The sequence below is a fragment of the Otolemur garnettii genome, unplaced genomic scaffold, assembly GCF_000181295.1.
Source record: "Otolemur garnettii isolate 467f Iridium unplaced genomic scaffold, OtoGar3 scaffold00097, whole genome shotgun sequence".
Classification (NCBI taxonomy): domain Eukaryota; kingdom Metazoa; phylum Chordata; class Mammalia; order Primates; family Galagidae; genus Otolemur; species Otolemur garnettii.
The window spans coordinates 3,873,783-3,898,090 of NW_003852492.1; the positions used below are offsets into that span (position 1 = coordinate 3,873,783).

Genomic DNA, 24,308 nt, shown 5'->3' on the forward strand with positions numbered 1-24,308 from the left:
ATTCATTCAGTGTCTCCAGAGCAGCGATTCATTCTCAACGCTCATTCTCAGCGATTCAGTCTCTTACGTGACTCAGGCAGTCATGTAATATTTGTCCTGAAAGTGATCTTAGCTATTCTCTAGGCCAGAGATTTTTGATGCAGTCCTTTGACTGAAGACCTCTAACCCAGGATTATCTCTTCTCCTTTGACAGTTGAGGAAATGCAGAGTCTGGGAATCAGATCAGTGATGGAAGTGGAGCGTCAATTCTGAGTTCCCACCTGTCCTCAGGTGCTCAGCATGTTCCTAGATCCTCCATTCCTGGTTAGGACCCCCTGGAAAACGTGATTGGCTGGACCTGCAGATTCCCAAGGGACACAGGCAAGCATTAAATAAGATAAAGCGCGTGAAACACTTGGTGCTGTGTTAGCACAGAGTAAGGGTGATAATACATTCTGGTGCCTTTGAGCAATTCCATGTGGCCAGTTTCTGTGCTCAGGGGAGAGCAGATGGGCTGTGATGGGGAAAGAGAATCAAAGCACATTGGTGGGGAGGGGGCTTCATCTTTCTGGGCCTGCTATCTTGACTGACATGCTGCAGCTCTTGCCAAAACCCACCGGTCAGAGTGAAAGTCACATATCACTGGAAACCTTGCAAACCACCACTAAAACTTCTAGGTGCAGGAAAATAGTTGCTTGCCCTAAATAAATGACTTATCGTTGCCCAGGGTCATCTGACTTTCTCTTTAATTATAAGCCCTCTTCGAACATTCAAACACACAGGGCCTTTGTAAACTTGAACTCCCTCTGTCTCACCCACAATCCTCCCATATGGAACTCTCCCTTTCATTTACAGATAAACACCCATCTCTTACTGATTCACATAATGACTTTCAGCTCCTTGTGTCTCAGTCAAGGAGGGGGCCCCAGTAGAATTATAGGCATCTGAGCCATCTTCCTGTTCCAAGGCCCCTGGGGGCTCATCTAAAAGTGAGTCCTTTCTGGAGGGAAGACAATGGGCAAAAAGCCCTCTTCACTGGTGCACCAGTCCCAGCTTTCTTCTCCCCTTTGACTACAAAGTTATTTATTTGAGCCGCCACTTCCCTAAGAAAATTCAAAAATTCTTCCACGCCATCCCTTCTATACTTAAAATCATTGTACACTTCACTCTCTGGTCCATTCCTCTTGCAAAATCAATGCAGAAGTTCTAGAAAGATTTCCTAGGTATCAGGAGGGACTAGGAAAGCCTCTTTCTTCTCCTTGTCATTTTTCCTTGTCAGACAGAGGAGTCAGTTCTTTGGAGTGATGAGGAAGATCCCGAGGTCTAGGGCCTGCTGTAGGGCTCCTCTGGGTCTTCTCAGAAGCCGAGGACTCACAGCTTGACTGTACGTCTCCACCTGGCCGTGCCCTGACAAGCACGGGGTCGCCAATCAAATCAGAAAATCTCATGGAGGAATCTCAGGGCCCCTTCTTGGCTTGAGGGCAACTCTTTCTCTAGGACTGGAAGCCCCAGCACCTGCTCTGACATCTTTAGGTAGGGCAGTGTTGAACCTGAATTCATCTCCCCCAGTCCCTGATTGGGAGCATTTGCCTATTCAGATGGTGGAAACACTTCCATGGAAACTTTTCTCCAAGTGTCCCTTGTGACAGCCCTCCTTGGGGGGGGGTTGCAGAGCAGCACCCCACTTATTATGTGCCTCATGTTTCCACCTCCCTTTGCTCTTTTTCTTCTGAGATTAGATGGCTGCCCCAGAGGGTTGGTGGCTCTAATAGCTCAAGATACAAATAATAAGGCTTTGAGTAATTTTTTGCCTTCGTTTAAAATATAATTTGGTTAATTATAAATTTATGTAATTTAATTTAAAGATGACTGTGTTCAACAGCTGATTGGCAAAGTTTCTGAAAATCAAACAGTCTATACCAGCCCATACAGCACACCAGGGTCAGGGGCAGGCCCTGGGCCCCAGTAGCCCCCCCATGGAGAGGGGGTCTCCATGTTCCTGGAATGCTGCTCTTCTGCCAATGGGACATTTACAGGGAGAATTCTTGATTCTGGGTCTTCTAGGCGACTCTGTGATTAAGAAACAGCAGGGAAGTTGTTGCAACAGAAGAGAGCTGGTGGGCCTGGGGAGGGGTCATTGGTGTGTCCTCACTGCTAACTCCTGACCTGAGCTCCTTGAGAGGGAGGCTGAGACCCGGAGCGCGGGTAGAGGTCCACTAGGCAGCAGTGACTGGTGTGTCAGGGCACTGGGGCATAACCGAGGGCAAAACGCGAACCTAGACTCCAGCGCTGGTTTCTCTGGCCAGCCCACGCCTCTGTCTCCGCTCAACGCCACTCCCTCCCCGCCAAGTGGCTCTCCTCTCGGCTCTGGAGGCGGGACCGAGTTCTCCGGTGGCCCCTGAAGGCTCCGGCCTGCGAGCTCTGGGAGGGGAAAGAAGGGAGGGGCGTCAACTGGGCAGTCCAAAGAGGAGGGGGCCTTTAATAGGCTCACCCAGCGTCTGGTTTGCTGCACTGCGAGTGGCTGCGGTTTCGAGAGGCCGCCCGGCACCTCCCGCTAGTTTTCGGCTGCAAATTTTCGTCTTTGCACTTGACAGCGATTGCGCTTAAGCTCCCAGGGCGCGCTTTGCTTGGAAAGGCACAGGTAGGAGGCGCGGGCCGCCCGGTGCACGCTCGCCGCTCTGGGAGGAGTCTCGCTCGCTTTGCTCTCCTTTCTGGGAGCTGCCGGCTGTCTCGGAGCGTTGGTAGTTCCAGTGTTCCGGCTGCACAGAGACCGCGTCCGCGTCCGGGGAGCCGGACAAGCCCTTTGCCGGAGCGCAGCTGTGCGCTGCCGGGCGCCATGCTTCTGCTGGGCATCTTAGCCTTGGCTGTCGCCGCGCGACCCGCTGGCGGCTCTGAGCCAGAGAGGGAGGTAGTTGTTCCTATCCGACTGGACCCGGACATCAACGGCCGCCACTACTACCGGCCGGGTCCCGAGGACTCCGGGGATCAGGGGCTTATTTTTCAGATCACAGCATTTCAAGAAGATTTTTACCTACACCTGACGCCGGATGCTCAGTTTTTGGCGCCCGCCTTCGCCACCGAGCATTTGGGTGTCCCCCTCCAGGGACTCACTGGGAGCTCTTCAGACCTGCGACGCTGCTTCTACTCCGGGGACGTGAACGCTGAGCCCGACTCGTTCGCCGCTGTGAGCCTGTGCGGGGGTCTACGTGGAGCCTTTGGCTACCGAGGGGCCGAGTATGTCATTAGACCGCTGCCCAACGCTAGCGCGCCGGGGGCGCAGCGCAACAGCCAGGGCGCACACCTTCTCCAGCGCCGAGGTGCCCCCGGAGGGCCTTTCGGAGACCCCACCTCTCGCTGTGGGGTGGCCTCGGGCTGGACCCCTGCCATCTTGCGGGCTCTGGACCCTTACAAGCCGCAGCGGGCGCGCTCGGGGGAGAATCGCAGCCGGCGCAGGTCCGGGCGCGCCAAGCGCTTCGTGTCCATCCCGCGGTACGTGGAGACGCTGGTGGTGGCCGACGAGTCAATGGTCAAGTTCCACGGCGCGGACTTGGAGCATTATCTGCTTACGCTGCTGGCCACGGCGGCGCGACTTTACCGCCACCCCAGCATCCTCAACCCCATCAACATCGTTGTGGTCAAGGTGTTGCTTCTTGGAGATCGTGACACTGGCCCCAAGGTCACAGGCAACGCAGCCATGACTCTGCGCAACTTCTGCGCCTGGCAAAAGAAGCTGAACAAAGTGAGTGACAAGCACCCTGAATACTGGGACACTGCCATCCTCTTCACCAGGCAGGTGAGTTGATCTGCCACTTCTTGGGACCCAGATAGCCTCGTTCTCTTAGGGTCTCAGCTCTTCAAATCCCCTTTGTACCGCGCCGAATTAGATTTCCTTGATTTCTTCCCGCTCCAACTTTGGAGCTTCCAGGTAGAGCCCTCTCCTGGGCTTTGCGGAGCGCGGGCTCACGTGCATCCGCGCCATTGGAGGAGCGCCCCGCTCTCTCCGAAGGTGTTGGCCTGGCGCGGCCAATCAGCGCCTCCTGGATCAGGCGCTAAGGGGCTGGACCCAGGAAGTTGCCGCCCCGGAGTCGCAGTTTGCCTCCATGGCCGATAGGAGGCGCTATGAGGATGGTGTTGAAGAGGCGGGAACCGTCCCTCCCAGTGGTGTAGGGCATCTAAGTCCTCTCAGACACCTCTTCCGAGGCTTCCTTCCGTTAGCTGTAGAACTGCGCAGCGATCCACGGTCAGCACCTGCTACATTTCTTGTGGGTAACCTGTTGTTCTGGACCTGGAAAACCTGGATGGGATGGAGGGAATCATTGGGACAATTTGTGGGTTGCAATAAAAGGCTAGACAAGTACCGGGTCGTTGCCGTTTCTCCTACACCCTTCTCTGCTGGTCCTGATCCAGGGGCTTCCAGACCATTCTGAACAGGCAGCTTAGTTAGGGCACCTGTTTGGAGCTGGGTCTGTTTCACTTGGAGCTGAGTTGGGAAAATCTCTTCCAATTTATCCAAATGCTGTCAGAGGGTGACTCGTTTGCCCAGATGTACGCATGGAGCAGGGAAGGCAAGATTCCTGCTGCTTCAAATCACTAAAATTCCCATGACTGCCCTTGACCGAGGGCTCTCCCTTCTGCCCTTGCTGGGGTGAAAGTGAGGTGAGCCTACTTAAGACCATTTGGAGACTCCAGTTGCAAGGTTAGGAAGATACTGGGATTAAAAAGAGAGACCCAGCCAGGAAAGCAGCTTTTAAGTCTTTCCCTAGGATTCTATCTCACATAAGCGGTGCGTCTGTAGACCTTTAGATGCACAGGTATTGGAGGGATCAGGTTCTGTAAAGTTTTTGATTCTCGAGATTTCTCAGATACGTACCACAAGAAGCTGGGAGGAAAAGGGCCATCCAAGGGACCCGCTTCCTCTGATTTGGGGGCTGTGACTTGAACGCATGCCATTGTCTTGTTTTGTCATTATCCTAACCACAGCGTGCTGGGGATGGCACAGAATCCTTGGTTACCTCTAACCTTCCACTGTTTCCACATGGCCACTCGAAGCTGGACTGGCGCACACGGCCTGGAGCTGGAGTCTTCCACAGTAACCCATTTGGCACAGCTAGTCCCTTCCTGGAGTTGAACTTCCTCCTTTCCCAGCCTTCTCCTCCTCCCACCACCTGGTTTCTCTAGGGAGGTCTTTGGCCTGAGTCTGTTTCCTTGTGCTCCTTCTTCCAAGTGAGGTCTGTGGAGCTGCCACTGCCCAGCCCCTACGAGCACTGCCTGAGTCATGGGAAGCTGTAGAGGAGGTGGTTCCGACCTCTGCACACAGACCAGCTCATCAGCTTGCTGGGGTTGGAAAAAAAGCAAAGGCCAAGAACAGGATATCTTAACGGGCAAAGCAGCTGTTGCCCGATCCGCTGCCTGGGATGCCCCTGTGGAGGTCATTCATTGGCTTGAGAGTCACAGATCTAGTGTCTGCAGCCTGGTGGCTAAGGCTGGCTTTTGGAAAGAGCCCTAGGAAGAGGAGTCCTGCTGGGAACATGGACCATGGCATCAGAAGAATCCCACCTTTTAAAGAAGAAGCGTTCAAAACAGCGCCACAGCTTCTGTTTCTCAGGGGGGTGTGCTAGACCCCTCGGGGCTACGTTGTCCATGCATAATGGGTCCAAGATGCATGACCAAAGGGTCAGAAGCAGTGCTGGACAGGATGTGACTTTTAGAAGCTGTCTTTCCCTTAGGCGTCTAGAGGGCAAAGCCAGAGAGTGGGGCGGCTGTATTGGCAGGTCCATCGTCAAGGTAGGTGCTTTGTGCTTTACAGTGAACACTTCTTCCCCACCTCCTCACCAGCGCAGACTTCAGGCCCTGCTGCCTTCTGAGAATCTCTGGGAACTTCTCATTCCTGAACTCCCCTGGGGAGAAGGTACAGTATTCCATGAAAACACAAGTGAACAGCTGCTGTTTCTAGACTAAGTCAGATGCCGTCTCCAGGACCCTTAACTGCCTGGGAAGGAGAATACATTGATCATACAACAAGTATTTTGACAATTTGAGGAGTTTACTTAAGGATTCAGAATAAGAAAGAGTGCACATCTGATTTTTCAAAGTGATTAGCCTCCAGGCTCATAACAGCAGGGTGAAGTCAGCACGGGATTGGAACCAGGATCTGCGGAGAGTTGGAGCCAGTGTCTTTTTCATTTATTTCTAGGAGGAGAAAAGTTTCTTTGGCTTCACGTTGCTCTGGGCAGCAGGAGCCAGGCAGTTAGCACTGAGGCTCAGTGGGCTTGTGCTCCCCAAGACTGCTCTGTCTTTAGGCCCAATGCCATGTGGGTAACTCTTTGTGGTAGAATGGCTTTCATTCATTTATTCATACACTCTTTTAATATTTATTGAGCATGTATTATTTCCAAGATAGCTGTGGAGCTACAAATATTAATAAGATGTGGCCTCAGGCTCCCAGGAATTCACTGTGGGTGGGGGGATGGCAACAGCTAATTTTAATAGTGTGCTAAGTGGCAGACAGAGGCCTTCTCTGTGGGAAGCCCTGTGGGTGGTCAGGATTGGGGGGCATTCTCCTTAACTCTGGAGCTGGAGAGGAGTGCAGATGTGGAGGGAAGCTTATTGTCTGCCTTGTAGGATGCCCTCTGCTCTGTTCACCATCTGTTTTGCTATTTCTCCCATTTGTTCCTTTGAAGTGACTTTGCCTTTTAGGACTCATAGTTTATGGCTTTTTTGCTTTCTTCTCCCTTCATTTATTTTATTTTTTCTGTTGCTCTTAGTATCACTTATTTATTTGTTTAATTTTATTTATTTATTTTTTGTACAGATAGGGTCTCACTTTGTCACCCAGGCTGAATCATAGCTCACTGTAGCCTAGAATGTCTGGCCTCAAGCAATCCTTTCACCTTGAAGTCCTGAGTAACTGGCACACAGGTGTGTCCAACCATGCCTGGCCAATTTTTAATATTTTTGTAGAGATAGGGGCTTGCCATGTTGCTCAGGCTGGTCTTGAACTGCTGGCCTCAAGCAATCCTCTTGCTTCAGCCTCCCAAAGTGCAGGGATTACAGGCATGAGCCACCACGCCTGGCTTTAATATTGCTTTATGCCCGTCTTATTCCCTTCTCCTCCTCTCTCTTTTCCTCCATCCTCTCATCTTCTTCTTTTGGGATCATCCGGGCAGACTCTTTATCATTTTTTTCTCTCTTATTTTCTTAGTTCATACTCTGACATATTTTCCTCTCACAATCCCAAGCTTGGTGCTATCTTCTTGTTTTGGCCTTGAGTGGTAATGTATTTCATAGGCGACATTCTCTACTGCGCAGAGTGGAACAGCATGCTGGAACCTCATGTGAAATAATAATAAAGCACTTGCTACAGGGCAGTGAAATTTAGTGTTCAGATTAAAAAGAAGTTAATCAAAGGTGGTGGCTGTAGCTCGTGGGTAGGGCGCCGGCCACGTACACCCAGGCTGGCGGGTTCAAACCCAGCCCAGGCCAGCTAAACCACAACAACTGTGACAACAACAACAAAAAATAGCTGTTCTTGAGATACTTTACTAAGAAGAATATGGTCCAGCTCCATCCATGTAAACATAGAAAGAGGTAAAGTCTCCATCAAATGTAGTAATGTACACAGTTATAATCTAATAAAAAAAGTAGCCGGGCATTGTGGCAGGTGCCTGTAATCTCAGTTACTTGGGAAGCTGAGGCAAGAGAATCGCTTAAGCCCAAGACTTTGAGGTTGCTGTGAGCTGTGATACCACAGCACTCTACCGAGGGTAACATAGTGAGACTCTGTCTCAAAAAAAAAAATTAATGATAACGATTATCAATGATAATTAATGATATTAAAAAAGTTAATAATGGTAATAAATATATTACATATATTTCCCAATGTGATAAGAAAAGAATCATGGTATCAGGATCTTTTTCAAAGACAGGGCTTGGAAGATTTTAGGAGAGGGGCCATTGATGGGTTTGATATTTAGTCGTTTGTCATTCTTGGTCACTAAATGAAAACACAACATCATTCCTTCTGGGAAGGAGGCAGGAAGGGGTAGGAAGAGAGAAAGAAAGGAGTGTGATTATTCTCTCTCTTGTAGGGTGAGTACCCTCTCTCTTCTTTTCTTATTTATACCAAATAAGTAAGCCCGACTTTAAGACTGGAGGGAGTCTTGTCTTTATTTTTTTAACCACTGGAAGTCAAGAGAGGTTTTCTCCTTCCTTCCTTCTTTTTCTTTCCCTGTCTTTGAAGGTCTCTGTAATTGTTTGTGTCTCTTCCGCCCCACCTTGCCTTAACACCTTGACTCAGGCGTGTGGCACAGTGGAAAGAACCCAGGCCTGGGGTCAGGCAGACCTGAGTTTGAATCAGGGGCTTGAACTTCCTAGCAATGGGCATTGGCTTAATCAGCAATTTGGGCTTCACTTTCCTCATCCTTGGAATGAGGGTATTGATGATGACATGGTACCTAATTTACGGGCTGTTGCCAAGATAAATTGTGAGTGCTTTTCATCAGTAACGACAGCATGCTAAGTAGTCTGGTGGGATTTAGACCAAAGAATACAGTTTTGGATTCAGGGTCTCTTTCTTCACTTACCAGCCATGTGTAATCTCAACCCATTGAGCCTCAGTTTCCTTATCTGTAAAAGGAGAGAATAGCACTCAAGTATGCCAGTTACTATGAGCACAAATATATGTTTCTTGTTTCTGTGGGATAGTTACTCCAACTTAACCCTCACCAGTATTCAAATATGGGTAGACCTGATTTAAAGTATTCTGTCCCATTGCCCTCGTAAGTGTACTTTACACTTATTTGATTACATATTCCTGTTTGTTTGTGTAGAAACTATGGACACGAGCATTTGCTAATCCCTCTGATCTGTAAGCTCCTTTGTAAGCCCCTCTGTGGGCCCCTGCTAGTTTCACTCGGTAAGTGATCACGCGAGGAAGGTGCTGGCAAAGTGCAAGGACTGTTGTGTCTGTGGGTGCTCAGGCAGCCCCCCCCCATCATTAATCCCACTTTCAAGGCTGTCAGGCTGCAGGGTTGGGAGCGGGAGTCTGAGGTTCTTCTGGCATTTCATCTTGGCTCTTGGCCATCAGGTTTTGCCCCGGAGAAAGGAGGGGCCCCCGAGAGGAGTGTGTTTAATCTACCTTGGAGTCAGCAGACAGGGTGCACAGCAGGGACGGGGTCAGTGTGTCAGTGCAAGTGTGGGGCAAGGAGCCAGGCGCTGGCTCAACCTGTGAGGCCCAGAACTGCACCAAGAGCACTTTCAGGTCTGGACCCCGCCTCTCCCTCTCCCCAAGACACTCTCCATTCAGTGTTCACCAGCACTAGCTTGAGCTATGGGGAGGGGGTAGTACGGGGTGGACAATTCCCTCTTGAGGTTCCCCAGCCCCTTCACTCTTGGGGCCCATGTGCACGGCAGCAGTGGGGAGTCAGTAGGGGCTCAGCTCTGAGGCTGCACTGCCTGGACATCAGTCCTCACCCTGCCCTCTTCCTCTCTGCCTGACTTTTCACTTAGTGTGTGACCTTGGGCTGGTTACTTACCTTCTCTGAGTCTTTTCTGTAAGATGAGACTTAATAATGGTATTCTCCTCGTAAAGCTCTTGTGGGGATTAAATGAGCGAATACAGGCAGAGCTCTCGGGACAGTGTCTGGCACGTAACAGCAACTCACTAAATGTTAGCTATAGTCATTATATTTGGTGGGTGCTCTCTCTCAAACTGGTAATTTTTAGGCTTCTTGCAAGCGTTGGGTTCCTCTTCTTCTTCCTCACTGGGGTAATTTTTGTTGTTTTGGTTACGTCAGTCTCTTGCAATAATACCATTTTGTACATCTGGAGGGAGTTATATGCCAGTGAAACCAAATCTGCTAATAGAAATAACTAATCTTCCAGGGCGTGTTACCATCTTCTTCACCAGGCGGCCTTACTCACACTGCCCAGGCACTGAGTTGTTAAGATTTTATTTCTCCTAGTAAAGCGATCCTCCCATCCTTGGGGATTACAAACAGAAATGGATTTTTGGGCTGGACAAGGAAATGCAGCGATGCCTGGCAGAGACGCAGATGGGAAACAAGTTAAAGGGGCGATACTGTTGCTAGTGCGGGGTGCTTTTCACCAGTAATTACGGCATGCTAACTAGTCTGGTGGGAGTTAGACCAAAGAACACAGCTTTGGATCCGGGGGCCCCATCTTTCATTTACCAGCCACGCCGCCTTGAGTGTATAATCTCAACTCACTGAACCTCAGGTTCCTCATCTGTAAAATGAGAGGACAGCTCCCAAGTTCTGTGCATAAGATGTTTGGATGCTGTCACGTGTCCACGCAGATGAGGCCTGGCTCTCGTGCCTAGGACTTCAGGGGAAGCATGAAATTGGCTACGCAAGAATGCATATATCTTCTGCCACATTAAAAAAAATTAATGTGCTTGATTTTTATGGATGTCTCTCTCTCTGTACGGCTGGAAAACATGGAGCATTTCAGTACAGGCCTGGGAAGTGAGAGGGGGAGGGAAGGAGGTCTGCAGGGAGGCGGCTAGCTGGTGGGGAGTCACAGATGGGGGGGTGTATGGAGTGACTTGGTTGAACACCAATCAGAACCGTGCAAGGTGTTATTCTTATTCAACTTATTCTAATTGTGGCCCCAATCTTAAATGACTTTATAAGAAGGGACAATTAGAAAAGAATAGTCTGGGAGTGTTAGGTTCTTGGCCAAGATAATTTCTTGGGTCATCTGGAAAAGCAGCTGCAGCTACAAAGAGAAATGGCAAATTGTCAGAAAAAAAAACGAGGCCGGCGGGGGCTGGGTTCTAGGAGGGAGAACCGGAACAGTGTCTGTTTTTTGGAGACAAGTGCTTGGGCTGAAGAGGTTAAGGCAGTTTCAGTGCCTCTGAGTCCCTTCCAGAAGGGTGGAGACATTCGATGCCACAGAGGAGGCAGCACTGGACCCCGTACGACTGCTCATAGGCGTTCAAAGCACTAAGGGCCAGCGGCTCTGCATTGAGCCCCTGGCTGGGGGAAGAGGTCCAGGCAGAGCCCCTGGCCCCGAATGGCTGCATCTTCCCACAGTGAAGGCCTGGTGAGTGTAGGGCGGCCACTCTCAGCTACACCCTCACCCTCAGGAAACCTGCCAGCTCTTTCCTTGTTCCTCTTGTTTGATCCAGGGAAATCGGGATTTCTTGATGGAAAGAACAGGTTGCTCCTGGCCAGGAAGGGCCTGCAGCTGCATGTCTTTGCTCCAGAGAGAATCCACCCTCCTTGATTTCCCAGCCACAGCCGTGGGTGCAGGGCAGCTGAGCTCCAGCAGCCCCCGGGGTCCCAACCTGAGCTCTCAGTTGGGTCTAGCTGTTTCTAGATGGGGTCAGGACTCTGAGTGTCCACATGGGTGCCCTTTACTTTCATGTGAGTTAGTGCTGTCAACTATGCGACTTGGGTTGGTAGACAAGATTTCCCTGGAGAGTTCCTTCCATTTTAAAAGTATTTAACTCTGTGGGTTCCTTTTATAACCTAAAGGGCCAGAAGGGGCTGAGTGCCCTGGGACTGGGGGAGGAACAGAGGTTTAAAGCACTCACCAGTCCCGGTTTAGCTGAAGACTGGCTCTTCCCCAGAATAGTGAGAAGGGGCTTGTCCCAAGTCACACATCTATTTAGTGACAGGCCCCGAACCGGACAATTCTTTTTTTTTTTTTTTTTGAGACAGAGCCTCAAGCTGTCACCCTGGGTAGAGTGCCATGGCTTCACTGCTCACAGCAACCTCCAACTCCTGGGCTCAAGCGAGTCTCCTGCCTCAGCCTCCCAAGTAGCTAGGACCACAGGCGCCCACCACAATGCCTGGCTATTTTTTGGTTGCAGCCATTATTGTTGTTTGATGGGTCTGGGCTGGATTCGAACCGGCCACCTTAGGTGTATATGGCTGGCGCCTCAGCCACTTGAGCCACAGGCGCCGAGCCCCAGACAATTCTTGATTCTTATTCCAGTGCCCCCTCCCCTGCCTCCCTGACACAAGGCCACAGTGAGTGTGCAGAGTGGTGCAGAGATAACAGGATGGGCCTGCCTCACAGGCTCCCCTGCAGGCTGCAGCCATCAGGCTAGAATTTCTAGAGACCTAATCTTTGCCAGGACGCTATACTCCAGTGCCTAGGGACACACAGGCCCCATTGCTCCCCCTTTGCCGTGCCCTGCAAGAGCCTTCATCCCTTCCGTCCTGCCTGCCCCCCGCCCCCATTCACAAACTGAGCTGTGATGGTCAGCAGCACATTCCCTGAACTTCTGGGTGCAGCTTCCCCTCCCGAGTTTTGACTGGGAGAGTGAGTCTGAAAGGGGAAGGAAACTGGGACCAGAAGGGCATTTGATGTCCGTCCTTCATGGCGATCCCAGACTGGGAGAAGCATGGTGGGTAAGCGTGGGCAGCAAGCCAGGGCTGGCCATGCATGCCACCTGTTGCTGACGCCTGCCTACCTGGGTTCAGGTTGGTCACCCTCGGAATAACTGCTAACTCATTAGGAGGTGTGACTGTCACCTGACTGTGGGAAGCCAAGTTTGACTGCTCAGGCGGTAAACTTCTGAGTGCTTTGGATTAAATTTTGCTGATTTTCTGTACTATGACCACTTTTCCTCCCATGTCCCTGAGTGGTCACTGTGCTACTGCCCTCTTCACCCCATGCTGGCACGCACACACACGTAGACATGCACAGGCATGAGACACACACGTGTGTGCACACATATGCAGGCGTGTGTGTGGCCCTGCGGAGAAACAAAGCAAGCTCAGCTCTGTGAGCATGTTTACGTGAGCCCTTGGGCTCCCACAGGGAACGATAGCTCCTTTTTCTGAGCACTGTCTCAGCAGTGGCGGGCAGGTAGCTGTGACAGGGAGGAAAGGGCACTGCGTTCCGGTCGTACACTCAGCACCTTGAACCTCTTTGAGCTTCAGTCTTTGGGAGGCGATAATCATAGTCATTATTTCAGTGGGTGTCTCGAGGACTAAATAGGGTCGTGTACGCAAAGTCCATGCATAGTGTCAGCCTTTAATAAGTCCTGGCTATAATTAACTGTGACCACGCGCTTCCGTGTGCACCCTTGACGAATAGGTATAACGACACGTCTGCTTCATCAGGTGGTGTTATTATGATGAGGTGATGTGCGTGCAGTGTCTATACACCACGGAGTGCCCTGTGCCTTAAAGGCAGTGACATTATGAAGAGAACGTGAGCATCCCTGCTGCAACACGTCTTCTCAGGAGCAGCAGAATGTACACACATGTCTTATCCTATTCCGACTCCTGGGCTCTTAAGGGCTCTTGATGTGTGGCTGGCCTGTATGCACAATAAGTTCTCTCAGCCACTCACCCCAGAAGCTCTATTTTGCCCTCTGCGCTCCCTGGAAATATTTCCTATCTGGGTTTGCCTCTGGAAGCCCATGCTTCTGCAGGAAGTTAAGCTTCAGTACAGAACAAGGGACCCTCCTGCTTAGGTGACGATCTGTTTGATTTATCTGTTCTTCCTAGCAGCCTTTGAGCCAGTGGTCCCCTGGAGCTCCTGCAGCCAATTGAGCTGTGTCCAGACGGTGGCTTATATCCTCCTCACTCCACTTCCTCCCAGCCGCAGGAAGCCAAGTCTCTGGCAGGGGTGGGTCTTTGGCCAGTGACTCTTTGGCTGAGAATCTCAACTTAATTCATGGTTGTCCAGAAGGCAGCTGAGCAAGGACTGACGCTGCTTGAAGCTGCTCTGGGGAACGTGGTTGTCTTCCACCCCCATCTGCCTCCAGGAGCTGTGACCTCCCTTAGCTGTGCGAGTCACCGTTTCTCTGGTCTGGGAGTCTGTCTCTATATAAAGCAGTGGCCCTTGCATTTTAATTTGCTACCTCCTAATTTCTTCCCAGAGGAACGCCCTGGGTAGGATTTGGGTGGAATCTTCTCCGCAAGCCACAGAGCTTTCTTCCTGAGCCACCCTCCCTGTGCCTGGTTGGATTCCATGAGCACCCCACAACCCCCTGGGAAAAAGGGCTGGGCTGGATGGTGCTGAGTCTGGTGAGGGTTGGATGGGATGACTGGACCGTCCTGTGGATGCCCTTTCTTCCCTTCAGGTCCCTTCTGTTACTGTCTCTAACTTCCTGCTGGCTTCTGCTTCTCCCCCTCCCGGCAGGACCTGTGCGGAGCCACCACCTGTGACACCCTGGGCATGGCCGACGTGGGCACCATGTGTGACCCCAAGAGAAGCTGCTCTGTCATTGAGGACGACGGGCTCCCTTCAGCCTTCACCACTGCACACGAGCTGGGTGAGGCTGCCACGCTCTTGAACGGAAGGGAGAAGAGCTCCCCTCTGGGGCCTTCCCGGGTTTGCGAGGGGTGCTCTGGAGGGTGGGGAGACATTTGACTTTTCTCTCTGGTGCTCTGAAGCCTTAGGGGCTCCTTCTTAGGGCCCGACAGTGGCCTTGGCAGTGGCTTTGTTTCCATTTCTAGCCCAGTTACGAGGTCTGCGCTCCTCTGTAGAGTAGTTCATCATGTAAGTGCCATGGGGAGAATATATCAGTAGTCCTGGACACTGTCTCCACAGAGCCCACAGCTGATGGGGGGGATAGAAACACAGGAACATGGTCTTCAGGACATTTGGAAAGCAGTCTATCAATAGGTGAAAATGACCTCAGCCTGAAAACTGTTAACACGGGCTCTCCAGAGTCCTTGTTCCTCCCTCGACACCCCTGCCGCCCACCTGCTCTCATAGCCTGCCCCTCCCCCTGCTCTACATAGCCTGGCCCCACCCTCTGAGACCTCGTGCCTTGCCCCACAGGCCACGTGTTCAACATGCCCCATGACAATGTGAAGGTGTGTGAGGAGGTGTTTGGGAAGCTCCGAGCCAACCACATGATGTCCCCAACCCTCATCCAGATCGACCGTGCCAACCCCTGGTCAGCCTGCAGTGCTGCCATTATCACTGACTTTCTGGACAGTGGGCATGGTAAGCCAGGCGGTGGAGAGGATGGGCACAGTAAGCCAGGTGGTGGAGAGGAATAGGGCTGGCTGGGAAGGGCCTTCGCAGGCATCACCAATGGAGATGCAGTCTGTCCTCTGAACCTCAGGTGTGCGTGACCCCTAGGAGTTGGGCTTTGACATGAGGCTATTCCAACTGCCTGTTGGTCCATTTGCTCTCCACCACTTGGATTCTGAGCTGGCCAAACCTCACCTTCCTCAGCTCACCTTGATGAATGTCTTTGGCTCTCTGCAGGTGACTGTCTCCTGGACCAGCCCAGCAAACCCATCTCCTTGCCCGAGGACCTGCCAGGTGCTAGCTATACCCTGAGCCAGCAGTGTGAGCTGGCCTTTGGTGTGGGCTCCAAGCCCTGTCCTTACATGCAGTACTGTACCAAGCTGTGGTGCACCGGCAAGGCCAAGGGGCAGATGGTGTGCCAGACACGCCACTTTCCCTGGGCAGATGGCACCGGCTGTGGCGAGGGCAAGTTCTGCCTCAAGGGGACCTGTGTGGAGAGACACAACCTCAGCAAGTACAGGGTGAGTGAGTGCTGGAGCCAGCACATGGCGGACTGCTGGGGCACAGGTGCTCTGTCACAGTTTCTACTGAAACTGGCTGTGTGACTGTCACTGTATTGCATTGCTGTGCTGTGCCTCTTTGCCCTGTGGATAGTCCTGTCTCTTCAATTTTAAAGACTGGAGAGAAGAGCTGTGGTATGTCAGAGACCTTGGTGGAGCCTTAGTCACATGAGAAAAGCCTTTAACAGGAGGCGGGGTCTCAGGCCCGAGCTCTGTGCCTTGTCCTACCCGGGGAGGAGCTCTGGTCCCAAAGTCCAACACCCAATGTGAGCATTGGCTCACTCACTGACCCCTTCCTCTCTTCCCTTACCACTCCTTCTGTGCGTGATCCACACCCAGGGAGCGGGGGCCACCCAGGTGAACAGGGTTCAGGCTGAAATGGGGCAAAACCATGGACAACCCACTTTCTGAACCAAGCTTCAGTTTCTTTGTGATTGTTGCTTTTATTTTTAGCCAAAACATAATTGAACAAAACTTTTTTCCCCCCTCTGATAAACAGAAGTAGCAATTAAACCAGAACCTAGTCAGGACTCTGAATATTCTTTGCATATAATAAAAACTTCCTAGTCTTCAAGTCTTGTTTTGGCGAGTACAGGTATTTATATGTGTATCTTTCTGGTAGGAATGAAAAGTGTGTCCCCTTCCTTGATCCTGGAGGTGACTGGTCTTTCTTCTGCCCTGTCCCCAGCCTGGGGGAGGGGGGACTTGGTTCAGAGCACATCTAGGCAATATTGTAAAACACCATTCACCAAGCACCTCTTCGATTGCCTTGAGATAGGTATGGTACAGAGTAGTTAAAAATATTTATTTTTATACATATATAATTAAACCTTCAGCCATTTACTAGGCATGGACCCCCTGTCTTCAGGGAACCGTGTGAGATTCTGCAGTAGGCAGAAACGGAAACAAAGCCCAGGCCAGGCCTCAGAGGACTCACAGTCCAAAGAGGGGGCTAGAATGTAGCTGTCTCCTGAGAGACAGAGAGGTGTGTGTTATGTGTTAGGGCAGAAGCCTGGGAGGACGTCGTGGGAGAACGGGGGCCGCGGGATTAATGATGATATGAAGGAAGGAAAAGGAAGATGCTGAGGGCAGGTGGATGTGAAGGGAGATGGAGGGATAAGCAGGACCCACAGCAGAGATGGAGTGAGGCAGGGACGTGGGTGGTCCTGGGTAGGTCCCCACGAGCTGGAGGGCTGGGTGATGAGGGCTCTGTGGGAAACGTCTGGGGAAGGTAGTCTGGGGCCAGCCTGCAGCACCAGGCCGGGCTGAGGCTTTGTGCTTGGAGGCTCTGAGGACAGGGGAGTCATGGTTCACTCCTCCTGTGGGGAAGATGAGGCTGGAGGATGCAGACCCGAGTCAAGAGGATATCAGATGGGGGAGATGTGGTCTGAAGGGCATCGTCTCATCAGCCACACATCCTCCAATTCTCGGCTTATCATCAGCAAAACCCATTATGTCTTTGTTGGGGCTGGGTTTGAAGGGTGAAGTGCTCCAGGCCCCATCCCTGCCCTCATCACTGCCCACTCAGTCTTTGAGGTGACATATGGAAACCAGGGCAGTAAGTCCCCTTTATGATTTGAAGATCCCCATGTTGTACTTCAGCCCACTCCTCTGTCCCAACCTGCAGAGTGGCATGTGGAGGTGAATCGAGATGTCCCCGCTGGACACCTGACCAGCACCTTAAACATAGCATCAGCAAAATGAGCTCCTGACCGTCTCCTCTGAGCCTGCCCTGCCAGCCTCACGTTCTGCTTGCTCATGCCCAGACCCTCTTCTCCCTCATACCCACATCGTGTGGCCCAGCCGCCCACGTCAGAACAGACCCGGAATCTAACCATCTCTCCCAGCTCCATCTGCTCTCAGCCTGCTCCACACCACTGCCCCCCGCAGGGTCTCTACAGTGGCTCCCTAGGACATATCTCACTCTTTACAGACGATTCCCACTGCAGCTTCCTGGGGGATCTGTTTGAGATGGAAGTTGGATTCTGCCCCTTCTCTCCTGGGAGCCCTTTGAGGGCCTGGCCCCCTCTGCCTTTTGTCCTGATCCTCCGCCTGGCTCACTTGGTCCAGAGATATTGGAGCACTCCAGGCACAAGCCTCCTCAGGGCCTTTGCACATGCCCCCTATCCTCAGAACACACTTTTCCTGTTACCCCCATGCAAGTGCGCTCTCCTTGACCCCCTTGTCTAGAGCAGCCCCCTCGCCAAGGCCCTTCCCAACCCTCACCTCCATTTTTTCTTTTTTGAGACAGAGCCTCAAGCTGTCACCCTGGGTAGACTGCTGTGGCATCACAGCTCACAGCAACCTCCAACTCCTGGGCTCAAGCGATTCTCCTGCCTCCGCCTCCCAAGTAGCTGGGATTACAGGCACCTGTCACAATGCCCGGCTAGTTTTTGGTTGCAGCCGTCCTTGTAGTTTGGTGGGGCGGCTTGGACTCCAACCCACCAGCTTAGGTGTATGTGGCTGGTGCCTTAGCTGCTAGAGTCACAGGCGCTGAGCCACCCCCACCTGCTTTTAACCCCATCTGACTCTCCACTTGTACGTGCTTATTTTGATTTTCTGCTTCCCCTCCAGTAGGCTGTAATTGCCTTGAGGGTAGGGACTGGCTGCATGTGGTATAGTAGGAGCTTGGCGGGTGCTGGGTGAATGAACAGAGGAATGCAGGAAGCAGTGGGTCAGGGTGGGGCACGATGACGTTTTTCCTACGAGCCGGTGAGAAAAGTGCAGGAATGGTGTTGATTGAGTCTTGGAGAAGAATTAGAGGGAAGAAGGCCCGGCTCAGACTGTCGGTCTGCAGACGGCCGCTGCTGACTGGTGAGAGGGCAGCTGCCGCGGTGTGACAGGGACAGAACTCGTGTTGCTGGGCACCCAGGAGGAAGGACGTGGAAGGAGCAAGTGTGGAATGAGAGGAAGGAATGAGGTGGGACACGAGTTTGAGGAGAAAGCAGGGTAAAGGGAAAGTGGGTTTTGTTTTTATGAGATCAAACAGACGTGTTGACACAATGACGCAGGAATGAAGGGACAGGACAGCAGAGTAAACACGCTGAGCCCGTAAGTTAAAGCATTCGCATTACACACAGCTGGTTCCTGATTAGCTGCACATGGGCTTGTCACTTTACAGGTGATCGGTGACACGGGTTTAACCCAGGTTTTTACAACTGGGCTTTTTGTCTATTGCCCAACTGATGTGTGCTCAGGGGGTGAAAACTCACTTTATGGTCATCTTAGAAATCCATAATGTGACTATACATTTCTCTCCCCTCTCTATCCTCTTAAAAAAAGAACCTGTAAGTGGCGACTCCCATAGCTCAGTGGGTAGGGCGCCGGCCACATAACTGCAGCTGGTGGGTTCCAACCCAGCCCGGCTAAAACAACAATGGCAACTGCAACAACAACAAAAAAATAGCTGGGCGTTGTGGTGGGCGCTTGTAGTCCCAGCTACTTGGGAGGCTGAGGCAAAAGAATTGCTTGAGACCACAAGTCTGAGGTTGCTGTGAGCTGTGACAACACCGCACTCTGCCCACAGCAACAACTTGAGACTTGGTCTCAAACAAACAAAAAAATTCTGTAACCCCCTCCCACTGAGTAATTTACCCCAAAGCCAAAGAGACAAGAGTTTTAGGATTGCTTAATAGTGTCTTATCTCCACCTCCTCCTAACACAAACAGTTGAACTGCTTGTAGTGATACTTTCTCCAGCGCAGCTCCTGATGGAGGTTGAGACTGGTTTGGTCTGTTATAAGGTCTGAACTTGCACAAATATTCTGACACTATGTACTGGCAGGGCTGGGGGCTGGCTGTGCATTAGCTTTAGAGACCCTTATGAACAAACTAACAGTAGATGAGGGGACCTTTGAACTCCTGCACAGGGGCTCTCATGGTGCTGGGACTGTTCCTGCACGGTACGCCATTTGTATCGTCCGTCTGACTCAGACCTCGATATTAAAAACCGGTTTTTACAGATGGAGCAGTTGGCATTTGCTAATCAATCTGTTGAACTGTCGGCCCTGTGCACAGTGGCCATTTGCTTATCATTTGAAGATACAAAGTGAATTTCATTTAGTGGGGTGGGGCGGGAACTTGGAGGTTGTAACCCCTGTAGCTTTTCTGTAAGCCAAGGGCCTGGGTGTGGCACTGGGCTGCCGAGGAGGATAACAGGCTTTCTATCTTTCTGTCAGGTGGATGGCTCCTGGGCCAAATGGGAGGCCTATGGGCCCTGCTCCCGCACCTGTGGTGGGGGCGTGCAGCTGGCCCAGAGGCAGTGCAGCAACCCCACCCCTGCCAACGGGGGCAAGTACTGCGAGGGAGTGAGGGTGAAGTACCGATCTTGCAACCTGGAGCCCTGCCCCAGCTCAGGTGAGGAGGGGAGGGCAGCAGGATCCTGGGCTCTGGGGAGGCAAGGCTGGGGGTCACTCTGCCCTCAACAACTCCAGTAGTTCAGGGCCATGAAAGGGCTAGTCTGGATTACAATCCCCAAAAGGAAGCCTGGGAGGGGAGAAGTGCACGTCCTCTTGGGACCATTCCTGTATCCACTCACCTTCTGGAGATTTGGAGACTACAGGACTCAGGGAGTGGGACCCTAGAAGTCCCCCCAGCTAAGTCCTCACAAAGCCATCTTCATAAGCATGAGTCCAGGGCTCATGAACTTGGTGGGAAAAAAATTACATCTCTGTTTTTTCTAATCTTTCCATCTAAAGTTTAGCATTTTCTTTAGTTAGGCAACAAATGACAATGGCAGTAGGAGTGCCTGAGACTTTGTCATCAGTGGGATGCACAGATACTTTCCTGGGACATTTCCATTAGAATTCTCAAAACACCATTTATGTTCCTCCCCGCTTCAAGATTATAGCGGTTATTAGATTCATTATTATTTAATGCATTAGTGAGGAAGCACATATATCACAAATATGTTTCAAAATATATTGATAGTTGCATATCAATAAATTGATATGCTTCGTAAACATATGTGATTTATTTTATGCATTTAATAGCATCATTCTGAAAATAGTTTCAGTAGACTGCTGAAGGATTCCATAGCACACAAAAAATTTAGGGAGCCTGCCATAGAGGGAGTTTCAGGCCAGGTCACTGGAGGAGGCGGTGCATTGCTTGGGAGACGCATTTTCATTGGTGCCCTGGATCCTTTGGCTCCAATCTGCTTCAGTCTTTGGATATGGGTTGGTCAACTACTGAGGGTGGACGGTTCAGGGTCTGGCAGGCCAGGCCCCCTAGCAGGGAGGCCGTCCTTTGTACCTCTGTGGTCACCGCCTTGACCCTCCTTCATGTGCTTCCTCCCTCCCCAGCCTCTGGTAAGAGCTTCCGGGAGGAGCAGTGTGAGGCTTTCAATGGCTACAACCACAGCACCAACCGGCTCACTCTCACCGTGGCCTGGGTGCCCAAGTACTCAGGTGTGTCTCCCCGGGACAAGTGCAAGCTCATCTGCCGAGCCAACGGCACTGGCTACTTCTACGTGCTGGCACCCAAGGTGAGTATGCTGGGGGCCAGAGAACCAGGCAGGGGCCGGGTCTTTGGGGAAGCACCCGGCTGAGCTGCCCACTCTTCCTTCTCCTCCCCACTGGCGCTGCTGCAGGTGGTGGACGGCACACCGTGTACTCCTGACTCCACCTCCGTCTGTGTCCAAGGCAAGTGCATCAAGGCTGGCTGTGATGGGAACCTGGGCTCCAAGAAGAGGTTTGACAAGTGTGGGGTGTGTGGGGGAGACAATAAGAGCTGCAAGAAGGTGACTGGACTCTTCACCAAGCCCATGTGAGTCTGGGCCCTGGAGGGTGCTGCCAGAGAGTGGGCAGGGGAGGGGTGAGTGGAGCCCCCCTGGGCATGTGAAGCTTGGGGCAGATAGGGGTGAATGTCAGATCCTGGCCGGGGCCTTTGCTGTGGGGGCGACTCATACTCCTCTGGGGCTGGTGTGCGTCTGCTCACTCACTCACTTCCTCCTTCAGCGGCCAGCATGATTGCAAAGAGGAGGACCTGTTAGCAGACCACATTCAGGGGGATAGAGGGTCCTTAGGATCTCTCTAGCCTTCTAGAGTCAGACTGACTTGCGTTCAGCTCCCAGTTTCCCATTTTCTCAATATCCTGGGCAAGGTGCTCAGTCTCTAGACTTCTGGAGTCCTCACTTGTAAAGTGGGTATAATAACTGATTATTGCTACTGAAGTGAGATGGCAATAAATGGCCAAGGGACAGCTAGTGAGAGGCTGGGCATGAATGAGCCTCTGCTCCCTGGAGATGTTCCAGGGCCTCTTCCAGCCCACACTCCAGAGTCTGGGGCTCCTGACTTGAGCATGCTGAAGTCAAACGTGTCTTCCTTGGAAAGTCCTGACCCAAATACTGGCAGAAGTGGAAGAAATGGAGACAGACAGGGCACCTGAAGGCTCAGTGGGCGTTGGCCTTGAAAACAGGTGCTGACCATGGGAAGGTCAAGATGGCTGTCTTAGAGCCTCGATTGCCCCCCTGGTAGGGGACACACAGGAAGGAAGCCCAACCTCTTCTCTGGGAGCTTGGATGCTGCAGATGGACAGCATTCTAGGCCATCCTAGTCTTTAGGGACCTGCAGTAGGGAGGACACCTGGGGAGTGACAGGTGCATGCCCCTGACTTGTTTCGCCAGTCAGGTGACGCGTGCTCCTTTCAGAGCCTATGGGAGCCACATGACCTTAGATGTCATCTAGCTTAACCCACGCACGGTACAGAGGAGAACACTGGAACCCGAGACACTGAGTTGCTTGAAGTCACCAGGGAACTGGTGTGTGAGCCTGGGCGGGATCTCTGTCCCTGTCTCCAGGGCCTGGTCCTTTTGCTGCATTGAGTGCCCAGCTGTGCACCTGAGAGCTTATCTCTCCATCTCATGCTGCTATCTGTTGAGTCCTCACTGTGTTCCCGGCACGGTGTGGTGTGCTTTAGGTGCTGTAGTGTATCTAATCCTCCCTACAGAGCAGTGTGTGATTATGAGCTGCCTGCCACAGGGAGGAAACAGGCCTGGAAAAGCCAAGTGGCTTCTCTAAGACCAACTACTTAGCATGGAGTGGGGGCTCCCTGACTCCACAGCCTGTGCTCCACTCCCGTGTTAGGGTGTGCCAGGTGAATTTACTGAAGAAATACGGTCCTGCAGAGTGAGGCCCTGTGTCCACGCTTGTGTCTGATGCTCATCCGCCTTTCTGACCCCAGGCACGGCTACAATTTTGTGGTGGCCATCCCCGCAGGGGCCTCTAGCATCGACATCCGCCAGCGTGGCTACAAGGGGCTGATTGGGGACGACAACTACTTGGCCCTGAAGAACAGCCAAGGCAAGTACCTGCTCAACGGGCACTTCGTGGTGTCGGCAGTGGAGCGGGACCTGGTGGTGAAGGGCAGCCTGCTGCGGTACAGTGGCACGGGCACAGCGGTGGAGAGCCTGCAGGCCTCCCGGCCCATCCTGGAGCCCCTGACTGTCGAGGTCCTCTCCGTGGGGAAGATGACGCCTCCCCGAGTCCGCTACTCCTTCTATCTGCCCAAAGAGCCTCGGGAGGATAAGTCCTCCCACGCCAAGGACCCCCGGGGCCCTTCTGTGCTGCACAACAGCGTCCTCAGCCTCTCCAACCAGGTGGAGCAGCCGGACGACAGGCCCCTGGCGCGCTGGGTGGCGGGCAGCTGGGGGCCCTGCTCTGTGAGCTGCGGCAGTGGCCTGCAGAGGCGGGTGGTGGACTGCCGGGGCTCCCCTGGGCAGCATGTGGCCTCTGCCTGCGATGCTGCCCACCGGCCAGTGGAGACACGGGGCTGTGGGGAGCCCTGCCCTACTTGGGAGCCTGGCACCTGGTCACCCTGCTCTAAGAGCTGTGGCCGGGGATTTAAGAGGCGCCCACTCAAGTGTCTGGGCCATGGAGGCCGGCTGCTGGCCCGGGACCAGTGCAACCTGCGACGCAAGCCCCAGGAACTGGACTTCTGCATTTTGAGACCATGCTGAGTGGGGTCGCCCCTTTCTCCCCCTCACTCTTGGCCCCACAGGGGTACTGGTTTTCTGGCCAGCTTGAGCAGTGGGCAGAGGACGGTGGCCAGGGCTCACGCCATGATGTCACCCACATCCAGGGACAAGGACCATGGGCTGGGGTGAGAGGTTCCCTCTTCCTCCCTGGACTGGGCAGAGGGGAGCTGACCAATGCACAGTCTACCTCAGGCCCGCTCCTCGGGGCCCAGTTGCGGGGAGAGGTGCAGGTGCTGGAAGAAGGTGCTGAGGCCCAGTTTCCGAGGGACTCGGAGGATGGGCACCTCCTAGGCAGTACTTCAGGGACCCTGTCAGGGATGCCGCAGGCTGCTGAAGGGCCACGGCTCAGTAGCTCGGACCCTTGGGTAGCCTGGGGGCTCTGAGCCGTCTCTGAACAAGGCAGGGTTTTCATGGTGCTTTTAGCCCACTTTTCTTTTCTGACACGGACTGAACTATGAAAACTGGCTGTGGTGGGTGGAAGCTTAGGGGAGATTGAGGCCAGCTGTTAAGTGGAGCCTACTACTCCATTTGGAAAGAGACAGATGATCCCAGGGAGTCCGAAGTTTCTCATCTTCTTCACTTGACCTTCCCTTAAAGGACCAGCTCTTCCATCTCATGTGCAGGCCTTACACAAGTGGGAAGGTGGCTGTTTAGGTGTCCTTAGTGGACGGAAGGGTCAGCAGGGAGCCAGCCGCCTCCTTCAAGAGAGAGCTGAACATTATGAAAAGATGCTGGCACTTAGGAGGTGATGGATTCTGCTGCTGCAGTAGGGAGTTTGAGGAAAGATCGAGAGGGTTCTGCTGTCCCTGGGGCTGGGTGAGTGAGTGC

At 52.6% G+C, this 24,308-nt stretch overlaps 1 protein-coding gene across 1 annotated transcript; it reads left to right on the forward strand.

The window, feature by feature from the left end:
- Positions 1–2,815: 2,815 nt before the first annotated feature.
- Positions 2,816–23,462, forward strand: ADAMTS15 (ADAM metallopeptidase with thrombospondin type 1 motif 15). The gene is made up of 8 exons (XM_003795912.1): positions 2,816–3,772; positions 14,104–14,236; positions 14,749–14,916; positions 15,184–15,467; positions 19,684–19,861; positions 20,809–20,990; positions 21,096–21,271; positions 22,688–23,462. Exons 1-8 carry the CDS (start codon positions 2,816–2,818, stop codon positions 23,460–23,462), a joined length of 2,853 nt encoding a protein of 950 aa, XP_003795960.1.
- Positions 23,463–24,308: the final 846 nt, after the last annotated feature.